The sequence below is a fragment of the Anopheles coluzzii genome, chromosome 2 (genome assembly GCF_943734685.1).
Source record: "Anopheles coluzzii chromosome 2, AcolN3, whole genome shotgun sequence".
NCBI classification, from domain to species: Eukaryota; Metazoa; Arthropoda; class Insecta; order Diptera; family Culicidae; genus Anopheles; species Anopheles coluzzii.
In genome coordinates this window covers 50,096,912-50,114,161 of record NC_064670.1, presented here as the reverse complement: position 1 = coordinate 50,114,161, position 17,250 = coordinate 50,096,912, and the positions used below count along the sequence as shown (strand labels likewise).

Here is a 17,250-nt window from a genome sequence, read left to right as displayed (position 1 = left end):
AATGGTGCTAATTGTGAACAATGCTTAACAACTATTACCCAAGATTACTTCCAATTTTTGGAACTTCGAAAAGAAACGAGAAAACAGTCCCACATCACAAATTATGATATCCACGCTCAGCGTGATGCTGTGGTGGTGTTATCAACGTTAAACGGTTCGCAATAATGCTACGGATGATGATAAAGTGTGCTAATGACTGCAATTAATTTAAACACCCATGATTAACGCTGTGCTCGAGCTGGTCTGTATGAAGGAGGTGAAGGTAGCGAGGAAAATTGAGCATCAACACTAATAATTGCAGGAAGCACTGATTAGGGACACCAGTGGAAATATCCGAAAGGGTCAAACCCCTTGATGATCCTCATAACCTTTAATTTATGTTTTATTGATATTTGGTCACCGACTAACAGCTGTGTTAGCCGAGTATCTGTGGCTTATCGGTTACGATTGAGTCCATGGGGCGGAAACTGAAAAAAATGCCGATAAAGCACATAAAATTTCGAATGGGTTGAGGAAAACCTAAATCAATGTGAAACACAGTGACAGAAGGTTAAAATTCGCAAACACACACTCGAAGTGCCGTCAATTTTAGCCGTCAAGTGCGTGGGTAGATCAAACTGGAACGCATCGGACCGGCAGATTGCGTTGCCTTTTAATGGTCAACGATTATTTCATATTTTTTCGGTGTTCGGTTTCCTTTCGGTTAGTTTTATCGAACTACACGGGGTGATTGGATAAGTAATAAACCCTGTAGCAAATGATGGAATCAGGAAGGCCGGCTGTATTGAAAAACGTGGAAGAAAATCCAATCAAAAAGCGAATCATTTTACGATCCTTTTCGTGTTTCGATGTGATTCAGTTTTTGTCTCACCCTGCATCGAACGCCATCTCTAGGTCCATCTTCTGTTTGTATATTATTTTTTCCTTGCTCTTGTTTCAATCAGCAATGTTTTTTGTGCTCTTTATTTCTTAATTTTTATGGCTGTTAATAAATGTTGATAGACTACCAGCTTTTTCCTTCATTTGTAATTGCACTGGCGATATATTCACGTTCCAACCCCATTTACTAGTTCAATGATTAGTTCAATCGTGAGAATCTTGTAATTAATTAAAGTAAGCTACCTAATTCAATTCCACCACCTATCACGGGAAACACTGGATTTACGGAAACTGTGAAACACCCAAACAAAGAACAAAGATTTAAAAACAAAAAATCATAATCTATCAGCTATTGAAAATTTAAATAACTGTTGTTTTCCGTTCAAAAATATGTATATCGGCTAAACTTTTCTTTTAAAACTACTTAGCTTTGCTGTCTTAAATAACGAATCAACTCATTCAAACGCATGCAAAAGACACACAGCCAAGTTAAGATTGGATATGAAACATTTGGGTTGCGTTCTTTTTCTTCCATATGCAAATAAAATTACTCAAGAAAAAAATCCTCATGCATCCTGGAAAGTGAAATGAAACAAACATGATCATCAAACGATCGTGTGATCCATGTTTGATTTGGAGTTCCTTTATTTTTATCCTACGTTGTGTTTCTCTCTCTGGACGTGACCAAACTCCTTCTGTCAAAAAAACAAAACCTGTCATCCTAACGTCTGTCATGTCCCAATTCACAAAAACTAAACGTCTCATAGCAAACATTACGGCCACCTAAATTTCCTAAATTTACATCTACTAGTACTGCTCTTCCTTTTCAAATGGCAACAAACATACGCGCGACACTGGACGTTTCAGAAACCCTTGTTGTGTGCGAAGAGTTACCACGCGAACGATGCCATCGGAACCAGGATGAACTTCGTGGATTCTGGCTAGTGGCCACTCGCAGGGAGCAACGTTATCCTCCTTCAAGATCACCATTTGGCCGACAGCCACACGCTGAGGAACAAGAATCCGTTGATTGTTGTTGTGTAGTTCACACAAATACTCGGTCCTCCATCTCTTCCAGTGCCGCTGCACTAGCTGTTGAAGCAATTGAAATCGGCGCACGCGGTTCTCAGGGACGTCCATAACGTTGTTATCAGGCAGCGCCATCAAAGCCGTCCCGATGAGAAAATGCCCCGGTGTTAGGGCATCTACTTCACTAGGATCTTCAGATAAGGGAGTTAAAGGGCGGCTGTTCATTTGTGCCTCTATTTGCACCAGCACTGTTGACATCTCCCCAAACGATAGACGTTGCAGGCGAAAAAGCTTTCGCAAGGTACGTTTCGCCGACTTGACTGCTGCCTCCCATAGTCCACCAAAATTAGGCGCACGCGGGGGTATGAAGTGCCATTCTACCTTGTTTCTAGCACATTCCGCCAGTACAGCCTCCTTATGATGCGGATCGTTGAGAAGACGATGCAACTCCATTAGCTCAGTGTTTGCTCCTCGAAAGTTTAGCCCATTGTCTGAGTAAACCTTAGTAGGAAATCCTCTACGCGAAACGAAACGACGGAACGCTGCAAGGAATGCCGCCGTAGACAAATCCTCCACTAACTCCAAATGCACTGCTTTGACTGCAAAGCAGACAAATACAGCCGCGTATGCCTTTGTTGCAGCAGCCCTACGATGAGCGGGCTTGAGATAGAATGGCCCGCAATAGTCAACTCCTACAACCGAGAAGGGACGCGTAGGCGTAGCACGAGATTCAGGAAGTTGCCCCATAGGTTGAGATACTGTTTTAGGATCTGCTCTAAAGCACGTTACGCAGCTCTTGCAAACCGAATTAGCAATTCGTCGGCCGTCGATCACCCAATATTCCTTTCGCATTTCAGCCAACGTGGCGCGAGGACCTGCGTGAAGCAATCGGCGGTGATATTCGACTGCTATTAGTTTGGCAAAATGACTACTTCCTGGTAGTAGCAAAGGGTGTTTTCCAGAGTACTCGATCCCAGTTTGCTGTAGACGGCCACCAACACGGAGTAATCCATCTGCATCGATAAAAGGATGCAGAGATTTCAAACGAGAAGTTGCACGTACAGGTTTTCCGGATGATAATTCTCGCATGTCGTTCGGAAAGTAGACGTTTTGAAGCATTTTGACGAACGTTATTTTTGCGTTCTCCAGATCTATGGTGGTAATAAATGCTTCTCTGGAGGGATTCTGTTGGCGCCTGTACCCTTTCCATCGCAAACAGTATGCCGTGAATCTTAGTGCCTTCCAATAGCAAGAAAAACGTTTCACCCAATTCACCGAATCAATCGAAATTGCGGCTATGTTCTGCTTCTTGCGCTCCATCATTTCTTCAGGTGGAACTTCTATCATCTTACTTTCCTTCCACTCTTCTTGTGGTGATGACAACCAACTAGGGCCATGGAACCACAAATCGGACGATAATAGCTCCTGGGGTAGAGCTCCTCTTGAAACTACATCAGCCGGATTTTCTGTACCTCTAATGTGCATCCATTTGCAGCACTTTCCGATGTCCTGTATCAACGATACCCGATTTGCTACAAAAGTGACCCATGTATACGAAGGAGATTTGAGCCAATGCAAAACCACTCTAGAATCACTCCACATAAATGTTTCGATTTCTTGCATGCCCATTGATTTGCTTACATGATTCCACAAATTTATCGCCACCACTGCCGCACAAAGCTCCAATCGGGCCAAGCTGATTCTCTTTAACGGAGCTGGTCTAGATTTTGCAGCAAGTATTTCGACCTTTATTTGTCCATCACTATCCGTTGATCTTAAATACATGACTGCTCCATATGCCGCTTCGGATGCATCGGCAAAACAATGAAGCTGCATCGATGTCGATTTTGGCAAACGGACGTATCTCGGAATCTTGATGTCGGATAGCAAGGGTAGATTAGCATGAAATCCTTTCCATTCTTCTGCATGCTCTGACGATAATGGGTCATCCCAGTCGTGACACGCAATCCACAGCTTCTGCATCCTTATTTTTGCCCAAGAAATAATTGGAGCTATCAAACCAAGCGGGTCAAACAACCTGGCGATCATGGAGTAAATTCTTCTCTTCGTTAAAGGCTCCGCGTACTCAATGGTGTTGGCTTGAACATAAAGATGATCAGATGCTGGTAGCCAAACGACTCCGAGAGTTTTTACTGGATCATCAGATATAAAATTAACAGCAGTTTTCGAAGCGCGAGCAGCAGGGTTGATTTTCGTTAACAACATTTTTGAATTCGTACTCCATTTTTGTAAGCGGAAACCTCCTTTCGCAAGTAGCTTCACGAGTTGCTCATACAACTGCAAGGCTTCGTCTTCTGTATCGGCGCCTCCTATATAATCATCTACGTAGAAATCATTTAAGAGTGCCTTCTTTGCGACCGGAAAATTATCGCCTTCATCAAGAGCAAGTTGTTTTAAAACACGAGTCGCTAAAAAGGAAGACGGGGACAAACCAAAGGTTACTCGCTGCAACTCATAGGTTTCTACCGGCTGAGATTGATCGCTCCTCCAAAGTATTCGTTGTAACGGGGTGTGGTCTGAATGGACTTTTATTTGGAGGTACATTTTCTCTATATCGGCTGCTATAGTGATCGGATGCAATCGAAATCTTAGCAAAAGGTTCAGCAAACTATCTTGGATGACCGGGCCTTTCATTAATACGTCATTCAACGAGCAGCCGCTCGCTGTTTTAGCCGATCCATCAAACACTGGACGAATTTTAGTGCTAGTGCTGCATTCTTTTACTACAGGATGGTGAGGCAAGAAACATTGTACGGATATATCGTTATCACCTTTAGCCTTTTGCAGATAACCTCGACTTACGTATTCACTAATCACTGCCGCATATTCATTTTTCAAAGCAGGGTTTCGGTCGAAACGGCGTTCTAGCTGCTGAAAACGTCGCATAGCAAAAGATTTAGACTCACCTAAGTTTTTAGCCACTCCAGCGTGCTTGAACGGTAATCTCACAATATATCTCCCGGAGGAATCGCGATCATGTTGTTGCTGAAAGCTGTCCTCGCACTCTTGTTCCTCGGACGTCCATTTAACGGCTTCTGGAATTTGCTCTATTTCCCAAAATTTAACAATGAGCTCTTCGAGCGAAGGTTTGGTACCAACATGCATGATCGACTGCGGAACGATGCTCTTATTATCATCAGCTTCACCCTTTACTTTACCGGTCGCTAACCACCCAAAGACAGAATCAATAAACGCTGGCATGTTTCCGACAGGTTTCCTAACCTTGACTGTACCATGGCCCTTTGTCTGCAAAAATTCATGGTAATATTCTGAGCCCAGCAAAATATCAATTTGACCGCCATTGCCAGCCTCGGGATCAGCCAATTGAAAATCACGATTAAATAGTGACGTGTCGATACGTTCCGGATGGTAGCCAGTAATCATTGGTAGCACCGAAAAATTCATTCGACGTTTGTAGGCGAAGTTCCTTGATGCTATTTCCGCTTCAACGGTTTTAGCTGTGAATACCGGGCATTTGCCTACGCCTACTAGCTCTTGGCTGCGACCTTTTCCGTTCAGATGCAAACTGCGACATAGAGCTTCTGATATAATATTTACTTGTGCACCGCTATCGATCAACGCTCTTGCTTGTTTCTGCTTTCCTGAAGAATTTTTAACAAAAATAATCGCAGTAGATAAAAATATATGATTTGGCGATGCGGTTACAGCTGCATTCACTGACGAGGTGGTGCTACTCGATTCGTTCACGTTCAACTCGTTCATTTGTTCCGATAGCGATCCATTTAGCTGTTCTCTATGCAGAAGAGTATGGTGTTTTTTATGACATTCGGAACATCGAAATCTCATCTTGCATGCCATAGAGACGTGCCCCGGGCGTAGACAGTTACGGCAAAGCCGTTTTTCGCTTACAAATTGATATTTGTCATCAATTGACATGTTGTTAAATAGATTGCATGTATGAAGTAGGTGTTGCTCTCCACATTTTACGCAAATCTGAATCTGGGATGTTACGTTCATTGCCAATTGTCGTTCTACTGTCTTTCTTAATTTGCCGGTTTGAACACGATCCTCTGTAACAGCATCTAGAACTCGAGACTGAACATGAAGAAATTTCACTAAATCATCCAAACTGTGTTTTTTTGAATTTTCTACATATTTCTCCCAATCATGGTGTGTTTTTTCATCCAGCTTTGATAGCATAACTTGGATAATAAGCATACCCCATTCATCAGTACTCTCTCCTAACTGCTTCAGAAGCTTTATATTTCGCTCAAACGTGTCCACTAATGAGTGGATTTCCTTCTGGCTGGAGGATTTCAAAGCGGGATACTGCAATAAAGAATTAACGTAACGCTTTTTTAGTACATACTCATTCGAAAATCGCTCAACAAGAGCGTTCCAGGCTGGCATATAGCTTGCTCCTGTCGATGGAAAAGAATTAATTAGGCTAGCAGCTTCTCCTTTTAACGATTGCTTCAAATAAGCTATTTTGTGCACAGGCGCTAGAGTTGTATTAGTGTGAATGTTTGCCTCAAACATATCGCGGAAAGGTAGCCATTCGTCGTATTTTCCTGAAAAAACTGGAAGCGACAAGTTTGGTAATTTGATAAGGCAGCTTGATTCACCCATACTATCTTGCATTTGACTTGCCGACTCTTTCACTCGCACTGCTGGAGCTTCTACTGGTGGGGGCTTAATAATCTTCAATCTGATGAGATCCGCAATTTGCATACAATTTTCATCTACGGCGTCATATAACTGCTCATTTTCATCAGAATGGCATGCATCATCCAAGAGTCGCAACTCGTTGGCAATTGCCTCAAATTCCATCCAGCATTTTTCCAATCGATTGAGTCGAGTCGTTGCTTGCTCCTGCGTTATGCCGTTTGCTCGCTCTGCAAAATTGTCGATCCGTTCGATGCAACGCAAGATGGCGTCTCTCTGCGCTTTCTTGCCAGCTATTTTCGTTTGTTCATTACTTTTACGGGCTAGCTGCGCTTGCTTATCGTACTTGTCCGCCATCTTGCTTGACATAGGTTGCTGTGGTTGGCAGGCCGGCAACATCGTTTCATTAACAGATGAATCTTTAAACCCAAGGAAAGCTTCTTCGTCCGAACTGAAATCCGTCATTTTCCACAATTTTCACAATCTTGGTCACTACGGCACCAATGTTTGATTTGGAGTTCCTTTATTTTTATCCTACGTTGTGTTTCTCTCTCTGGACGTGACCAAACTCCTTCTGTCAAAAAAACAAAACCTGTCATCCTAACGTCTGTCATGTCCCAATTCACAAAAACTAAACGTCTCATAGCAAACAATCCACATTAAACCATTCCATTCCAGCTGGCTGCATGAGCAAAATCATTCTAGATGGAGAGCGAAAGTTCTAGTGAAAGGACGGCTTCAAAAATGGGCAACGAAAGAGCCATATACCATGCATGCAGAACACGTTTGCATCCCGTGTCAAGGTCCAACAAAAGGAAGGAAGAAAGAACTATCGACCAACGATTTTACATCTCAATTCAAGACAACTCCATGTACAAGCCTTGTCGAAGAAACCACAACATGGTTCCAGCTGGTTTGGGCCATTCATTAAACCTATAACACAGCGAAATGTATCGTAGATGAATCGTCTCCAATAAACGATGCACAATGCATAAGAATGATTGCATTCTGAAGTACGCGCACCAAGTTCAAGCGCTGGAATCGGTCTCTATCTGAACCACTAGCTCTGAACATCGTTTTCTCACAGCACAGCATTTTCCGCCTCATTCCAATTGGAATTTTAAATTTAATAACCGTTTATTAAACATTAATTATTCTTACGCTCCTTTGTAACACGGTCAGAGTGCGTAAGCGAACGGGAGGCATTGCGGAACAGGATTGCATCCTCACGCAAACTCTCTTTCTCTCTTGGGCAAGATGGATTATTTATTGACAATGTTACACTTTTAATGGCGATATTAAGTGCAATGTAAACCATCGATTTCATTGTAGGGTGTAAACGGGCAGAAGGGTTATTGTAGAGCGCGGTTTGCTTTGCTTCGGCAATAAATTTAACTTATGATGAGGAAGTATTGTCATCGTTTTTTTCTGCGGTCTCCAAACGCGCATAAAATGTTCGATAAATAAATACATCAAGCAATGCAGCGGTGTAAATTATGATCTTTGGTTGAAGAAACCCCGACAATCCAGACTAAACAGTAGATTCTTTGCGAGTTCAAAGGATTGCAATAAATCTCGTGCACAGGTTCGCGGACGTATCACGCCTAATTAATGGCCGGACCATGTACGGTGCTGGCTAATAAAGTTTGAAGCCTAATTGCATTATCTGATCAATGCCCATAGTTGTGGCGAAGGTTAGAATCAAAGATTTGTTCGTAATTTTAAAAATAACTCAATATAGCGAACATAAATCCTGTATTCCACGCGCCATTCAAAGAAAATTTGGCGTGAATCTTCGAAAAAGGAGCCCGCTTGATGTGTTGTCCGACCGAAGCTCGTTTACTTTGCTACTTCTTCACCATCGTCATCATGTCATCGTTTTCGGCCAAAACATATCTATTTCCCTCCTACGGTTCTATTTCGCCCAGAAGTGGCCGAGAGTTCGGGTTCGCAGTCAGTGGACCAGACGCATAAATTTCGCTATGTTAATTAGCAATCCAACGAATAGAAATGGTTTTGGTGAGCCCAATTCTAGCTTAACCATTTTGCCATTTTCCACATTGACTGGCTGGTGGACCGTGCTTACAAGGTGTGTGGCTTTATGGGTTTATTTGTATCAAACAGTTGACAGTTTGTACGGAGGTGGTACGATTTTGCAAGAAGATTGTATTGTCCAATGACCTCCAATGTCCAGCATGTCCATCGCAACGTGTAAGAATCGTATTTTTAATAAACTTTGTTAAATGGCAATGCTGTGACATGTTGTCATGTTCTAAAGAATACAGCAACATAGTGTAGCAAATACATTTTGCACGTTATTATACATTGCACCTTCCTTTGTCCTTTATTCTTGACGCGAAGGCGTCAAACATACACCATCAGCGCACTTTGCAATGAACATAACTATTGTACTGATTAAATCTACATCGAATCGAGTAAATTGAACAATGGAGCAGAATGTGACGTTGTACACATTCTAGAGCACAACGGGACATTCTAGTGGAGCTGTAGACGATGGTCGGGACGATCTTTTCCATCGTTATATCGCTCTACGTCAACACCTACCTATTTACCGATTTAGCATATGCTCTTCGTGCGATGTGCACTACCTGCTGTGGATAATTTCTCTGCGATGGATACGCTTCCAATCACTGATTACTGATTGGGAACGAATCTGGTGGATTTCATTTTAATGTCGCCCTTCTCTGTAGGAGTTAACATGAGAATGGTTAGTTGGTTTTGGTCGGTACGAGTATACGTACAGAGCTGACAATGAAAGGTTCTAGCTTGAATTCCATTCTTCTTGGGAGCAATGCCGCATGAATCAATGCCACTTGTTTCACTTCCCACAATTTGATGCGGAGTTCATTAACAATCTGTAGCAAATAGCAGACCCATTGGCCAATGACACGGAATACGGGGGTAGATCGAAGTCATGCTCTAATTATAAATAGAGTGGGCATCATTACCAAGTGCTGGAGGCCCATTGACAAACATTGCAGCGTTTTTTTTTTTTCATTTATTTATTAAAAGCCTTTAAAAGACGTTTTAAAAATTTCAAAGCTCTGAAGTGTTGTACATACACACAAATAACTCAAATGTTTATTCAATTTCCTTCAAATCCTTGTTAACCCTGAGTCAGACGGTACATCTAAAATTGCTCGTGAAGCACATGATCGGCACATTTCGCCAACTATTCCGGCAACTATTTGGCGGCTCGTGACGACATGCTTGCCTCACGTGACGTGACGTTGTAATGCACATTCCTCACCTGATGCCATGGCATCGTAAACGCCCATAAACTGCGCTCAAGTAGGGCATCGAGCGCATCCAATTCCCGTGACATGAGCGTGTTACGCGGCGTGCGGAAAATAAATGTGTGCAAAAATGCACGTAAGCCATCAGCGAGAACCAACGGTGCTGCATGTTGGTGTTGGACGGTGCTGTAGAGTATCACCGGAATTACATCGATCATCAATCATCATGGGGAAGCGGTGAAGGGTGGTAGATAGGGCAGAGAAATCGGCAAGAATAGATTGCACATGCTGCCTGCACGATCATATGATCGTTGCGTTGGGTCGGCCCTTTGGTAAGCAAACATCATAGATTATAGGCAGAGAGGGACCGAGGGCAATAATGTAATGGCAACAGACATAAACCGCAATAGGGAGAGATGTTCGTTTGAGTGAAGTGTTCCAGAACGCGAAGGGTTTGCGGAAGATCAGGGTCGCTGTGTCAAGGGCATAGTTTTGCAGTAGAGGAATTAGTGTACGGTATGATTTGCTGATGTGGCGCATGTCACGTATGACTATTCACGTCTGCGTCACTATTAACGTTTAAGGGTTTACCCATAACGAAAAAAATCAAGGTAAATTTATGGATTTCCTTTAAAACTTTTGGAGCGAACCGCTTTTGCAAAAACTTCTTAGTGAGGGGTTTTCCTGTATGACTCATCATTGGATAATGACGCAGTTATCAATGACGACTCATTCGAAACCTCCCGTTTTCTGACCAACATCGATCACATTTGCTCGTTTAGTACTCTTGAATGAGAAGAAAAAAAATCTAATCTATCTCATCGTGCATGCCAGAAATCTATCTCATCGTGCATGCCAGACGTTCATTCAGAAATGCCTCATGAACCTCCGATGTACCTCGAGCAACTCTCTATATCCTCGGCTCTAGTCTTGGCGCCGGGTGGAACGTCACAAATTCGTTTCGTGCGTATAAACCTCTTCCAGGAGTGTAAGATTTATTGGCGACCTTGCCCTCCAATGCACCTTCCCAAGAAGGCGCTACAGAGATGTAAACATGTCGACATCTGTCGGCTAGTGGCGCCTAGGAACGAAGTCATCGGTCTGTGGTGCAGCAACAGCAAGTCCAAACAAACCGTTCCCACCCTCCTCATTCTCACTGTTTTCTAATAGTTGTACTATTTGCTCTTCTCCGTCTCTTGCAGGATGAAATTGCGGACAAGGCCATTAAGCTTACAGCGCGCGAGCGGCGCTTCATCAAGTTCGCCTCGGTCGAGTTCGATGGGCAGATCTACATGACACCACAAGACTTTCTGGAGTCGGTCGTCGAACAGGAGCCCCGACGTACGTATTCCCATTCATCCTTACCGATGCATACGCCTTTCTCTTTTTTCCAGGCAGTCTGAACGTGCTGTGCCATGAAAAAAGTGTTACGCCGCACTAAAACTACAACAAAAAAAAACCCTCAAAGATTAGACAAGCGTGTTCTCGTTAAAGGTCGCGAAATTTTGCCTCACACACTGTTAGAAAGGATTTCGATGGTCGAAAACAAAAAAAAACTCCGATCGGCAGGACAACACACACTATCCGAAATGTGTGCGTGGGTTATTTGCCTATCGGAATGCAGCAGTATCTTCAACAACGGCCGGGGCCGGGGCCTGTTCAACCTGAAGTCCTTTTAATTAGGGACAACGCCCCATTTCATACACCATCTTCTTTCCCGCGTGGTGTGCCCATTGCAATCGCACTGTTCACTCACAGCAACACTTCTCTCCTTCTTTCACCCATCCTGTTTGCAGCACGGCTCAAACGGAAGTCATTAACGCACGCCGAGATTCAGCAGCTGAAAGATTACACGCCACCGTTGAAGCACGGTTCGTCGCAGCTTTTCCGCAGCCTTCGGGACAAAGGTAGGTACAGTCGGTCGGTCTCCACAAACAGCCTCAACAGTCGTGAGCCTCGCGCTAACGTCGATTAGCCCCGCGGACACCTACCAGGACGATGTGTCGTCATTGGCAAGGTATCGGAACGCTTTAAGATAATACACGTTTCGTTTCATGGTTTGCTAATGCGGGGTGTATCGTTCAGCAAGCGTTGTAAATGTGGTGTCTTTGAAAAGCCGTTGTAGAGCTTTTCGGCTACTTCACGGATTTTTGTTTTTGCTGTAATAACTGTTGGAATTTATTTGACTATTTGCAACTTATTACGGATTTTATTGTTTAAAATACAATTGCTTCATAAAAAGCAAAACGTGTGAAACAGTTCCTCAAGCTCCTGATGATCGTACCACAGCTTCGTGGGGGTAAGCCACCGAAAAGGCATCACTATTAATGAGTTCTTTAACCTCGCACCGGCTAATGGCAAGTGAAGCGGACAATCAGGATCAGGAACGCGCACCGGTTTCCAGTGTTCAGTGCAGGAGTCGCCAACCTGTCACTTCGCCGCGTCGCCTTATCACGACAAATACGCCGAACTCGACAGCAAACTGTCTCTCCTCACGGATTGCGTTTCATCTTCCGAGAGTGGATTACCATACTAATCAGAACGCTCCAAACACGCCGCAGACGCGATGGCGATGGAACCGTACTCGGAACCCGCTTGCCATTAGTGGGCCGTCCCTGCGACACGGGCATCTATCGGGATGTTCCCATTTAGGGCTTGGAAAGGTTCTTGCGATGGTAGCCGGTGATGGTAGCGCTCGGTGGCCCCGATAGTAGTGTCACATCGAAGCTGGAAGCAATTGAAAGAGCAAGAAACACCGGTGCCAACCAAACGGCCGGTGCGATGCGTTCCCGGGGGTGTTAGGGTCTAACTTTGTTTTACAAAAAGCTTTGTAGCTTTATCGTAAACTTTTAAAATAAGCTATCGCACACCTCGGGAAGCAGCAGCAGCTTGGTGGGGGCGGGATCGGTTTCTCGATCGTGCTGTTTTGAGCGATAAGCTTCTTGTGCGTTTTGTTTTCTGCCTTTCCCTGCGTTCCTTCAAATGCGGCACAATTCCTTAGTCACAAGCAGGCCATGTAAAACAATCGGATTAACTGCTGAAGCATTAGTTTAACCTGACCCGGTGGCGAGAATAATAAGGAGTAACATTTAAGAAGAGACTTTTACTCACGAAGATTAAATGGGAGTCGCGTTTGCAAATTTTGGAGACGACTTGCTGTTTGTTGCAATAAATTAGTTGGAAAAAAAAACTGATTTTTTCCAAGCGACTTGTAATTGTTTTTACTTCATATTTTGAATTAAATTATCTTGTACTTTATATTTCTGTTATACGCTGGTAGTAACTTGATCTCTTGATTTCCAGGAATAATTTCGTACACCGAGTATCTGTTTCTTCTATCTGTGCTCACAAGTAAGTGATGGTAGCCTCTTAAGTTATGTTGTTTTTGTATGTCATATCATTATTCACCTCTTTCCGTTACAGAGCCTCACTCTGGCTTCCGCATTGCCTTTAACATGTTCGACACGGACGGAAATCAACGCGTGGATAAGGACGAATTTCTTGTGGTGAGTTATTTGTGCTTCGTCGAACCAGTCGTTAAATATCATTGCAGCACCTCGTGTTACACGAGCGATCAGTTTCATCCGATGCAGAACGGGATTCCAGAAGCGACCGAATATCGATCCCTCCCGACGTTGGTTGCTGAGCACATTGTTTGAACGATAGGTTTCGCTATTTCCTCCTAGATGGCGCTAGTGTAGTGCACAATACGTGATTTTCGTCTGGGATTTTCGGAAACAAATTCCATTGGCCATATTTTTATTTGTTTTTCTTATTTATTTTATTCTTTCGTATTTTACTGTGTTTTTTGTTTTACTTTTTATTTAATTCACTTCTTTTTTCGATCACCTTCCTTCTACTGTTTTTCTCGAATGATGTATGGCACCCATCCTTTGCTCGTTCCGTCTATTGTATCCTGTTTCGGTGGTACCTCAACACAACGAACGCGGTCGAATGTATGCATCACACTTGTTTCGCACGTTGCCGCCTGTTGCTACCTTTTGCCGGGTTCATGCACAAAACCACACAAAAAACACTGCTCCTGACTGTGTGTATGCCACTCCAACTTTCCTCACACATTCCGTGCCGAACAAAATCAACCCCCACAACCAACCGGTGCACCAAAAAACGAAACATACACACTCATCAATGTATGCGCGATTATCCGGTACGCGCAAAATAAAAAAAAAAACCCTGGCCGCTCGACCCGTGCGCAGATTCGACAGCTGCTCGGAGGATCGCTGAAGGATCGTGATCTAGACGAGGCCACTCGTCAAGCTGTGAGATTTCTTTGTTATACTGTAGTGTCTACTGTGGTGAACCCCTAATCACTTCTAATTTCCTTTCCTTCTTATTCCTGTTTTTCCCTTTCTCTAACCTAAATCTGTGCAAAATGCCTTTCCTTTCAATGTTTTTGTGTGCATAGAACCGGTACATGTAATGTAGTTGCTTTACTCGTTGTGATAAACTAAGCTCTTTGCTCTCAAGCTCATTTGTGTTTCTCGTCATTCAAAGAAATCACAAGCATAAGTCTATGCACTATGTGAGGTGATTTATTCAAACTTTATGTTTTTGCTAGTTTCTAGATAACATGTCAGCAAATGCACTTCAAAATCTCTATGAACTATTGTTTTTCTAAATCTCCTTCTATACACTGACAAAACTACTGATTTTCTACTACTATTCTATTCTACTAAAAAAAATTGGCATCGAGTGTATAATAATACTGTGTGCGAGTGGATTCAAAATCACTTTTTAATTGATTAAATTTTGTTTCTTTATTTTTCTTCCACAACTACACACACCTTCACAATTTCATCTCTCCCTCTTTTTTCTACGCTCTATTCGATGTGCCTTACTTGTGGCATACCGCGGAAAACCTTCGATATGAACACATGTTGTTTTTACTTGCACTTTTTGTGTATAACAATTTCCTTGAACTTTCCCACACAATCGGTATCTGCATCTGCATGTAATTGTGCACCATCAAACCAAACACTTGCTGTGAAACCAACAAACCAATCCGTCGCGGTCGCGTAGCTCCTGCACCTTGTCTCGACCAGTGCGCAAGCGAGATTTTTACTGAAAAATGATAACGAGCAAAAGTCACAAACGTCTGTCGCTGAACAGCGCAAACCAGGCACGAGGGATGATGGCAATGTGGGGGAAAGAAAGCCACCAACACCGCCGCCGGTCAAGGGTGTAACGGCACGATTAGTAAGTTTTACTTCGCCATTGTTTTGTGTTTTGGTTTTCCACGCAAAGTTCCTTTCCACGCCTCCGCTCCTTTATTGGGATTTGATTTGCGTTTTGGTTTGTTTTTTTTTTATTACTTATTTTGTACATGATCTTAACCTTTCGCTTTAACTGATATGGTGTGAAAGTATGTATTGATATTTTAGTTTGTACATTTTGTCACTCAGAGAGATATTGTTTTTTTTTTTAATATTTATTTCGTTATTATTCTATGTTTTATATAAGGAATCCTACTTTTGCAATAAGCAATTCCCTAAATCACCAAATTCCTTACTAAATTGTTTAATACTGTGTCCCCCGTGTGGAGTGTGTGTGATCCCCCTCTAATATGTTGTGTGTTTAATAGTGAAACATCTTTTTGTACAAAGTTTTCCGTATCTAGCTTTGTCGTGGTAGATAAAACTCTTTTAAAAGTAAATAGCTACCTCAAAAAGCATACTAACGGGAGTGTCTCCCTAATTTATGATTAAATCTAAGATATAAAAAAATCAAAACTAATGTAACCTGGGTTGATGTACGTTTAAGGAAAAATAGAATAATACATTTTTATAAAGTATGCTAAAGTTATCAAACTTTAATGAATAATCCAATTCTACAACCAATGCTTCAATTTCACGCTTGGCAGCCCTCACGGAAAGTTTTTAAAACCTTTTCCAAGATGAAAATAAGGTAACGATCTCATATCCCTATCTTGTAGAACTGAACTCATAGAAACTGAGATATTCTTCTTCCTTGGCACAACAACAACAACGGTTATTAGTGGACTTGGCTTCCAGTGACTTATTGATTGCCCCCCATAGCAGAATAGTCAATCATACGTGTGGGGGCACGGTCCGTTCGGGGCTTGAACCCAGGATGGGCATGTTCTAAGTCGTTCGAGCTAACGACTGTACCACGAGATCCGCCAAAATATGATGTATCTCAATATTAATTGATACATTATCTCATTTAAATACATTGACAACTAACACTACTGAACATACATGAGTGTTTTCCTTCGTTTAGCAAATTACTCCAGTTTCTCAGCTTAAGACATGTCCTTCCTTTTCTTGGGCTTCGTTGCCAGATGCTGTACTAAGGCCATCTTTGTACTGACCGGTGACAATTGAAAAGATACAATAAATCTGGCTTGTAGATATCTGATAGACATGTGACAGTTGTGGAAATTTCTAAACATATTTGATATAATACTGACTGTATGACCTAGTGATGGGTAAATTGCTTTTTTTATTCGGATCGATCAGATTCCGGACTTACTCGGAGTTGGATGAAATCCGGCTTTTGCAAACGAGAGGTGAAGGGGGCGAAGTTGTCTCGTATGAATCCAGATCCTGACTCGTCAGAATTCGACTGTACTCGACCGATCTCTTTACTACTTTTGTCATAGGCATCGTAAAGCAACAATGAAAGTTACAATTGATACTGTTAATGATGCCTTGGTAGATACACCTATAAGTCATTAGTACCATGCATTGAAAATCATGAAATTCAGTCCTTAGAACCCATTAACAGGTTATAACTTTTTTATGTACTTCAGGTAATGTTTAAGATGGAATAGACATCTCAACGTTATCTCTAATACAAAAAAATTCAATTCCCAGAGTATACTAACCCCTCAATGCATACGCTTTAATACAAATGCAGGATACTAATCACATTTAATAAATCATGTGAATGACGAACAAATGACAATGACATTCGAACGAATGACATCTTTGTGTGCATGAACATTTTGCATGCGATATGAGTACAAGGAGTCCCCCGGTGTTTGTGTTTGTTTCTATTTGTTGACGATTTATAAATATCTATTTCTAATGTCTGTATAAAGATCATTTTTAGTACGCTAAAGCCTGAATAATGAGACGGATATTAGCATCTGTGAATACTATACGAGCATAATAAGTGTTAAAATTAAAAAAAAAAACTAAATAATTCCCCTTTTGAATTTTCCTTCAATTATTTGCACTTTTGACATGTATAATTTTTGGTTTTATTTAAAATTTTCCTATTTTCCATACTTTTATTGCTTTCCTGCCTTCTGGCCATAATTTAAATCTCTTGATTTCGCTCGAAAGACGATCATGCTACACTTGTTGAAGTCAGCCATCGGTTGCGTTCCCGTTTGCTCCGTCGAAAGCTAAATGTTGATCGTAAGTTGTCCCCGTCGTCGTCGTGGTGAATG

General features: G+C 42.2%; 1 protein-coding gene across 5 annotated transcripts in view; it reads left to right on the top strand.

The window, feature by feature from the left end:
- Positions 1 to 17,250, top strand: part of LOC120952424 (calcium uptake protein 3, mitochondrial) — a 50,355-nt gene that overhangs the window by 29,604 nt on the left and 3,501 nt on the right. For 2 of the 5 annotated variants that reach the window (XM_049607169.1, XM_049607167.1), the window contains exons 2-7: positions 11,015 to 11,153; positions 11,609 to 11,719; positions 13,116 to 13,163; positions 13,236 to 13,318; positions 14,030 to 14,092; positions 14,853 to 15,029. In XM_049607169.1, coding sequence (XP_049463126.1) covers positions 11,015 to 11,153; positions 11,609 to 11,719; positions 13,116 to 13,163; positions 13,236 to 13,318; positions 14,030 to 14,092; positions 14,853 to 15,029 — 621 coding nt within the window. The remainder of the gene's footprint in view (positions 1 to 11,014; positions 11,154 to 11,608; positions 11,720 to 13,115; positions 13,164 to 13,235; positions 13,319 to 14,029; positions 14,093 to 14,852; positions 15,030 to 17,250) is intronic. The other 3 variants (XM_049607168.1, XM_049607170.1, XM_049607171.1) reach the window with 3 other exon arrangements.